At 37.2% G+C, this 8,714-nt stretch overlaps 1 protein-coding gene across 2 annotated transcripts in view; it reads left to right on the top strand.

The window, feature by feature from the left end:
• Nucleotides 1-8,714, top strand: part of LOC106527864 (membrane-associated phosphatidylinositol transfer protein 3) — an 88,817-nt gene that overhangs the window by 51,335 nt on the left and 28,768 nt on the right. For both annotated transcript variants that reach the window (XM_014022877.1, XM_014022876.1), the window contains exon 6: nucleotides 8,066-8,255. In XM_014022877.1, the coding sequence (XP_013878331.1) occupies nucleotides 8,066-8,255 (190 nt within the window). The remainder of the gene's footprint in view (nucleotides 1-8,065; nucleotides 8,256-8,714) is intronic.

Below are 8,714 nucleotides of genomic sequence, written 5' to 3'. Positions count from 1 at the left end.
GAGTACAAAAACACACAAAAATTAGTATAAATAAGTATTTATATTTGTGTACAAGCTGTTTAGATTGTCAAAAAGCCTGTGTTTTTAGGGTTATTAACAAAGTTTGTGTACTCAGACCAGTAATATTTGGGGTCACAAGTTTTTGCCATGAATATTTTGTGGGTCAGAAGATAAAAAGTTTGGGAACCACTGCATTAGAGCAACATGGTTTTTGGTGCAAATCATGGCAGCACGATGGCTCAGTGGTTAGCACCGACGACTCACAGCAAGAAGGTGTTGGGTTCGATCGCAGGTTCGGACCTGGGATCTTTCTGTGTGCGCATGTTCTCCTCGTGCTTGCGTGAGTTTTCTCTGTGTACTCCGGTTTCCACCACAACACAAAAATACAGTATGTCCAATAGGTTGCCTTCAGGCCCAGGCCTCCCTTGCAAAAGGGATCTCAATGGGATTTGCCTGGTTAAGTAATGGTAAAATAAAATAAATAAATAATGTAGAGATCTGTTCATTTTTTTAGGGGGGGTTTTGTTTGAAATCCTAAGTTCTGGAATGGTTTATGCACATAAAGTGTTTTGTTTCTCCAGGCGTCACCAGTGTGTTTAAGCAGGTTGCTGTCAGTGCCTGGTCTCAGCTCTGTGATTGGCCTGTCTGTTCACTCTGGGTACTTTGAAACGCATCGTTGCTAATTTGCCATCGGGCTTCAAAAGCCTGGGATTGAGTTTTTCCCTACTTTAGACTGAAACCACAGTTGGTGTCAGGAAATGCATTCTCCTAAAAGGAGCTGGAGTCGTAACAAAACTGAAAATAATCTCTGGGTTTAAGGTGACGCCGTCTAAATGCTCACTTTGTCCAGCTAAAAGCTCAAATCTCTAAATTACCGCATATGTCACAAAATTCAAACTCTTAAAAGCTGGAGCCAGGTGCTCTTTAAGCATTTCGGCTCTACTCGGCACGAATGCGAATGGGAGGGCTGAGTACTTGAAGGGCTCTTGATTACGCAACTGGTGGCACACGTGGGACTCCAGCACACCTGTCTCCAATCTGCAAAGTTCGAAAACACACAGACACACGAAGAATGAGAAGAAAATTGCTGCCCAGGAAAATTTTGAAAGCTAAAGGTGGCAATGAATAGAAGGGGTGTCGACAGGAAAAAGACTGATGTGAAAATTGTCCTGTTCTTATTATTTTTCTTTTTTTTAAAGAACCTTTTGTAGTTTTATAAAAGGAAACGCTGATGGCAAAACCAACCATTTCAAAACAAAGTTTCCTTGATAGTAAATCAAATCCTTGTTCATGTTTAGTGGAGGCTAGTTGACTCATATGATGATAAAGAAAACATACTGTGTTCATGTTTATTTCAAAACCAATCTGAACTATTAGCCGCCCAACATTTATAATAGAATAAAATAATCCCAGTGGATCTGAAATACATTTCTGAAAACTTATCTTCATTTTTTTCTCCTAGGAGCACAGGTTTTGTTTTATTTAGCCCACATTTAAGTGTTAATTTATAGCTAAGTAAATTCCACTAATATTTTGTTTTTTTTACCTAACTGTTCTTACATTTTGCTCATTTTTATTAAATGTTACATTTAAATCCTAAATTGAGAAGTGTAAATCTGAATGTAAAAGTTAAATATAAATGTTGGGGCTAATAAATGAAGTTTTCATCTAAGTATTTCAGAATGAAATGCAGCCTTTGCAGACGCTGCTAAGATCAACATGCTGTGACGTTATCATCCTGAGACAAAAGCTAACGCTAACACTACTAATGCTGCTAACACGTCCCTAAAAGACGTCAAACCTGCAGATGCAGACGGTGTCCAAGTTGCAATTCAAATTGCTGGACCACAGGTACCATCCATATTGTTTTCAATGAACACATTTGACATTAAAACTTTGAATGCCATTTCAGCAGCGTTAACGGCGTTAGCGGCGTAGGCTTTTTGTGGCAGGATGATGACATCACAACAACGGCAACACACCAACATTAAAGGCTTTTAGACATAACATTTAAGTTAGCAGTCAGAAAGTGAACTATGAAAATGTGTTAGTGACATTTTTCAACATTTCTTTTTACACTTGGCACTTCATAGTAAAATGACACAATCAACTAAGCCTGGAAGTTATTTACGCTAAATTTCACATAATTCTATTGGCAAAACACATGTATTATTATGTTTCTGTTACACTCTCACTGCTGATGTCACAGTTACAACAAATTTATATGTACGTGTAAAACAGCTCTATTAATGTATTTATTGGATTCCCAAGTTTTTTGCTTTCATCTGTTCTGTTTGAACTTTTTTGTTTTATCTGTCTAGTCTGTTTTGCATCAACTCTCGCATCATTAGAGCCTGTACGTTGGTTAGTAGGGGAGTTTGCAACAGAGTCATTTTTTTAGAGTTTAAATTCAACTAATCTTTCTTTAAGAGCGTTTGATTTGAACTCTGATTGCTTTAATTATTTTTTTGTCCCTGCATTTCTACTCCTTGCTTGATCAACATGATTCCGCTTTCCACTTCAATCAGCCTCTGGTGTAATAATGACCAAGTTTCTTGTTAGTTAATGGCAGCCCTGTTAACCATCACTCATTGAAGCACATTTCAGACTCAGTAAGGATGTGATTAAAAGTCTAAATAAATTGGGGGAAAAATGTCATGATCATTTGAACAGAGGTTAAATAGAAAGCAACAACACAAAACATGTTTGAACTCTTTTAAATATCAATAAGAATTATTACTAAGAATAAAGCTGTAAAGGAAGAACATTGAACAGGTGAGAGAGAGAAATGCTGCAAATAAAACCAGCCGATATTGGCTGTCGGGTTATTTTTAGACTTTTGTGAAGAACAAGGACAATCAGAGTTAAGTGTGCAGAGGGATTGAAGTCAATCTGATTCACACTCCGATGCAGGAGGTGGCTGTAATGCATTTAAATGTTGTTTGCCAGCTGCCGTTAATGAGAAGTAAAAGAGAATCGACAGAAAATAGACCTTATTGTGTTTGTTCAACAGGGGGAAGTTGATTCCGGCTCCAATTGGTAAGCTGGATGGTGGTAATGTGTCTTTACAATGTTTGCCACCTGCTAAAAGAAATAAGATATCTTTTCCATGTTTTTTTGTCTGCCCTCGCTCTTGTTGCTTTGGTTTCTTCAGTCATGTATTGAGATGCGCTGGATCATTTGGAGTGATCATTTTGAAATTTCACCTATCATCAGAGAACTCCTGTGTTAGATGGAGTTGTTTAGGAGTCTTTTAAACAGACAAGTGTATCACAGAAACACAAGACAATAAAATATCTGTAACCTATAAATGTTTGCAAGCTTTATTTGCGTGTTTATCCCCCACAAAGGTGACCTTTTTAAATTTTTATTATACCTTTATTTAACCAGATAAAAACCCGTTGAGATCAAGACCTCTTTCAACAAGGGTGACCTGGCCAAGAAAGGCAGCAGCACAATATAAAAGACAGGAAAACAGAATGAACAAAATAGATTTGATTTTACATTACATTTACAAACAATTTGATAATAAATGACAGTGTTGTGACAGTACTTGAACACAGGCAATGTTGCCATGACATCTGTTGTTATTTTTGTATTTTCCTAAAAGCATTCAGTGAGATGAGCTCTTACTATTTTTTTTTTCTTTTTGTGTGGGCGATAATGCATTTGCCTCTCTGTGTAGGTGTGTGTCTCTGTCAACAAACTGTCTCACAAACCTCAGGACATTTTTTTAATTAAAAATTCTCAGATTAGCTGCAGATCTGATTAATTTTCCAAGTCACCCCAATTCAAGATGTTCGCCACAGTTAAGCCAGCTTTGCAAACACAGAAATGGTTGCAAACGTGTCAGTTTTAGAGGCAGAACTAACAGTTAGTGTGGCAGTACTTGTACTCCTGGCTCTAACAGATCACATGAGATCTCAGCATTGGATTGTGCATAGCATTGTTTTAAAGTTTTAACCTAAAAGGCAGAACTTATTTCTCAATATAAAATGGTTTTGGTGTAAAACCCTGGCCTTTATTTTGAAATGTGAGCTCACTTTTGCCAGCTACAGAATCAACATACTATTGAGAAGCAGAAAGATGCAGTTTCATTTTATTAATTGAATGATCACATGCAATAACAGCAATGGCTTGGAAACATTTTTGTTCATTCATATTGCAGCTGTTGGTAAATGAGGTCATATTAACTGACTTCAGATCAACAGGAACATGAGAGAAATCTTCTGACTTCAATATGCTTTCCACGCTTATTAACAAACCCTCCGTAGATTTTAAAAACAGTTTTACAAATTCTTTTTTGATTACTAAATCACTTATTCTGCTTCTCACTGCAGTCGTCCTCTGTATTTTCCCTAACTCATAAACCAGATGATAGGTCTGCAGTTGCAACGTAATATTTGTCTCAGTCTGAATAAGTTGATGGAACAAAATTGCATTTCGTCTTCGCGAGTGTCTGATGCAAACATCTGTCCTCCAACACAGATCTGTCACTGTGATGTGGCGGTGGGGGGGCTGTGGGGGTGGATTTATCTTCTTTAGATGTCAGAGACTGACTGCTGAATGTCACGATGCTGGGAGCACAACATTCAAACCAGATTCTTTTCTTCCCAACCGATTTTTTTAAAAACCCGCAGCGTGATATTTTGTCATTGCTACAAAATTGCTTATGACAACCGTGCATGTCAGATAATTGAGCTGAATCATTTTTCTTTTTTTTTTTTAAGTATTGGGACTTTCTAGTGGGATTTAAAAGCAGTGCTTAAATTCTCAAACAATTTATTAAGTCATGCAGTTATTTGACTTGTATAAATTAGAAGAATTAGTTAGTAAAATAGATTTAAATGACTCCGACTTAGAAAGGAGAACATTTCAGTGTTTTTCTCAGGGCGGCTGCAGAAGCTTGCAGGTCAGCAGCAGCCTTATAATCCTGAGGCCACAGGAACTGTGGTGACCTGGGCAGAAGGAAGCAGCCAAAAGAACTTAATTTATGGCAGCACAATGCCACTCTTTCAAACACACACTTTAAGTGTCTTGTAGAGTTTATCCAGTTTTGTTTGATTGTTGTTGATTGGAGCTGGAAATTTGTAGCTGTTTTGTTACTGAAGCTACAAATACACTGAAACAATCCAACCAGTGCAAATCCAAATGAACAAATTACAAATTACCTGTGTTTTGCACAGAATGGAAAAAAGAAGGTGGAGAAAAGAGTTTATACATTTATAAATTTGTTGGTGTGGGATCGAAAAGGTTAATATGTTAAAATAATCTGAAAACAGAAAGCTAAAAAAGGGAAAGTTTAAAAAAGGTTCTTTTTTCACAGTTTTTTGCTAAAACCTGTTGCTTATCTGGTGATTTACGATCCCATTCTAAAAAGTCGAGCAAAATTGTGTTTGAGAAAGACTTTGCCAGTGGGAGTAAATAAGCTGCACTTGTATGAAACCTTTCTAACCTTGGCTTGGCTCCACAAAACACTTTACAGCACGCTTTTCATTCTCTCACACGGGTTCTCATCATTTGCCGTTCTCCACAGGCAGAGCTTCCCTGGCTGTTGTACACCACACTCATTTACTCCAGCAAGTTTCTAACAGGTTGACGATGTTGCCCAAGGACACTTCAAACCTGAAGGGTCTGGAGATCGAAGTGCCGACCTTCAGACTACACTTCAGATCTTTTACTCTCACTCAGATCCACCATTCATGACAAATTTTTTCTTTTTGTTCTATTGATGAACAAAACAAGAAAGTCACAAGGATGGAAGATAAAAACATTTCCTAAAATCAAACCCTTAACGAACAAAACAACAAAAAAAGATCAACCTAACTTACATGAAAATTAATCATCAAAAGCTAAAAAAATCTAAACTGAAACCAAACATTATAATAATTCTACTGTTTTATTAAATTTATTAACAATAAAAATATCATGTAAGGTTTTCTTTTTAACAAAAGAAGTTGTTAGCGTCTAACTATTAAATTTTCTACTAATCTTTCTTTCTTTCTTTCTTTCTTTCTTTCTTTCTTTCTTTCTTTCTTTCTTTCTTTCTTTCTTTCTTTCTTTCTTTCTTTCTTTCTTAAAAACAAAAGTAATCTATACACAATAAAAGACAAAACAACACAAGTCATGAATCAAATGGAGCAGAGAGAAGATAAAAATAATCTAATTGCACTCTGTTTCTTCCAAAACTACATTCAAACAACTATATTATTAGTTTACAGACTCAAGTGCATTTATAAGATTTTCAAATAAAATCAAAAAACAATATCCATCTTATTTAAACAACAGTTTACCTTGATATATACTACATGGTATATGTATAAACTAGCTTTTATCATCTTTTTAAACAAATACCCTAAGTTGTTCTGGAAGTTTTAATATCAGTATCTAGATTATTACATTTGTTCTTGAATTCAAATACATATTTCCTTCAGACTAGGTTGAAATTAGGTTTTGATTCTGTACATAAGTTGTTTTTAAGCTAAACAGGAGTTAGACAATGAAACTGAAACACTTGTCATTTTAGTGTGTGTGTGGGGGGGGGGGGGGTTATGGCTAAATTGGACCAGCCTGGTGGCCAGTCTTCATTAATTGCACATCGCACCAGTAAGAGCAGAGTGTGAGGGTTTAATTAGCAGGGTAAGAGCACAGTTTTGCTCAAAATATTGCAATGCACACATTATGGGTGACATTGATGTGTTGTTGCTGCCTGCACACAGAAATGGAGCAGCAGGCAGATATTTCAGCTAGGAATTAGGTGTGTTGCTCAAGGACACCGCAACGTGTTGGCAAGGTGGGGAAATGAAATTGTGACTTTCTGGCCCCAAGACGACTGGAAGCAGCAATCACATAAGGATGAACCGAACAATATGTGTCAGACCCATATGACCTGCAAACCTTCCACACAGTTCAAATCCTTTTTCTTCTGTTTTATTTTTTGGCACATATGTTGTTCTGCAATTTTTATGCTATTTCAACAATTAATGCGATACGAAAATGATTCATTTCGTCAGGACATTCTGGCTATGACTTCTTGTATTTCAGCAATTCATACTCATGAAGGTTTTGTGGTGATGTTTTACCTCATTAAAAATGAATCTATTCTGTTGATTTTAGCTTTTTTCATTTTGACCTGTACTGTTATTCTTCTACTTTTTAAATTTTTTTTAGCTTCTGTTCGCTTTTTATTTTTTTTGTGCTTTTTTTCAGCTGTGTTCTGCTAATTTCAACTATTTTGTGTGTTTTAAGCAAAATTTTTAGCTAATTTGAGCGTTTTTCAGCTAAATTCACCTTTTTGTAATAATTTCAGTTTCTTACTGCTTAATTCAGCAAATGCTTTTTCTGGGTTTTTTTTTTGGTGCTAATTTCATCTTTTTCAGCTTTTTTTTTTTGGCTAGTTTTAACTTTTCTTTGGGTATTTGGCAAAGATCTTTCAGCATTAAGCACTCACACCACACTTTTGCAGGAAATGCAAATTCTCCACTTGCTATATACTTTCGTTTAGTCACCACTGCGACATTAAAGCACACAGCCATGACTCTGTTGTGACTCTCCATGTCGTGATGAGTCCCTGATTGTTGACATATTGTTGCATCTTCCTGCAATCAAAGCACGTGATGGATGGTGACAAGGTGATTGCTCAAGGAGACGGTGCCAGACGATGTCATCCTTCCCTTTATTCTCACCCTGTCACGTGTCAAGTGTTTGGTTAGATCTGTTTGTGCACTGCGACTCACACAAACACACTTCCATTACTGTCTAAACATCAGTAAAAAGCACAAGCTGTTGTGGCTGAACTCAAGCTTATGTGTCTTTGTCCTTTGGGATGACATATTTTCTGTAGATTTGTGGGAAATTTGACCTTAAATCAGCCTGAGTGCATCGGTGCAGGATGTAGAAAAGAGTAAATTACTGAAACAACACTCTTTTTGTTGAGACTCATAGCAGGCCTTATAAAATGTGTCCCACCTTTGTTTTGAGTTTTTGAAAAAGTCTCATCTGACGCTCATAGTTTTAAATCTACATGAGTTCCTTGAAGCTTTTTTTCCTTTTTTTTTTCATCCAGTCTGAACCCGTACAGCTACGATGAGAGCTGCGTATCCAGTAGCGTCGACCACCTGCCTCTGGCTGCCCTCCCGCTCCTCGCCATCGTGTCGCCACGCTACCAAGACGCTGTGGCGACCGTCATCAACCGGGCCAACCAAATTTACCACAACTTCCTGCAGTCGGAAGACGGCCAGGGATTCACAGGGCAGGTCTGTATGCTGCCTTCTGTTCAGAGTGGGGGGAAAAAAGGAGAGGTGAACTCTGCCATGTTAATATCAGTGAAATATGGGCCATAACCAGAGAAGTAAAAATTCCTTATTAGGTTGTGTGATCTATGACAAGTGTTGGAGCGTAGCTTGTTCGAAGGCTTTAGACCTCTATTACCACATATCCCTCTCTTGTAAAGCATAACTGCGTGACCCTTTATGACATTTTGTATTTTCCAATGAGGTAATAATGTGTGAGAAGAAGGTTCACTCAGGTGGTAAACTGAGAATTTACTGGAAAGTAAATCCCTTTTTTCACTTAAACCAGGAAACTATTGGAGCTCACCATTTTAGGTCAGCAGCTACAACAGAATCAATGGGCCTCATGCAAGAACCGTTCGTACGCACAGATTTGTTCTTAAGTTGTGCGTACGAGTGATTTAGGAGAATTTGTGGCATTCA

The sequence above is a fragment of the Austrofundulus limnaeus genome, unplaced genomic scaffold (assembly GCF_001266775.1).
Source record: "Austrofundulus limnaeus strain Quisiro unplaced genomic scaffold, Austrofundulus_limnaeus-1.0 Scaffold345, whole genome shotgun sequence".
NCBI classification, from domain to species: domain Eukaryota; kingdom Metazoa; phylum Chordata; class Actinopteri; order Cyprinodontiformes; family Rivulidae; genus Austrofundulus; species Austrofundulus limnaeus.
The sequence above is the reverse complement of the archived record's forward strand: the minus strand, read 5'-3'. Positions and strand labels throughout refer to the sequence as shown.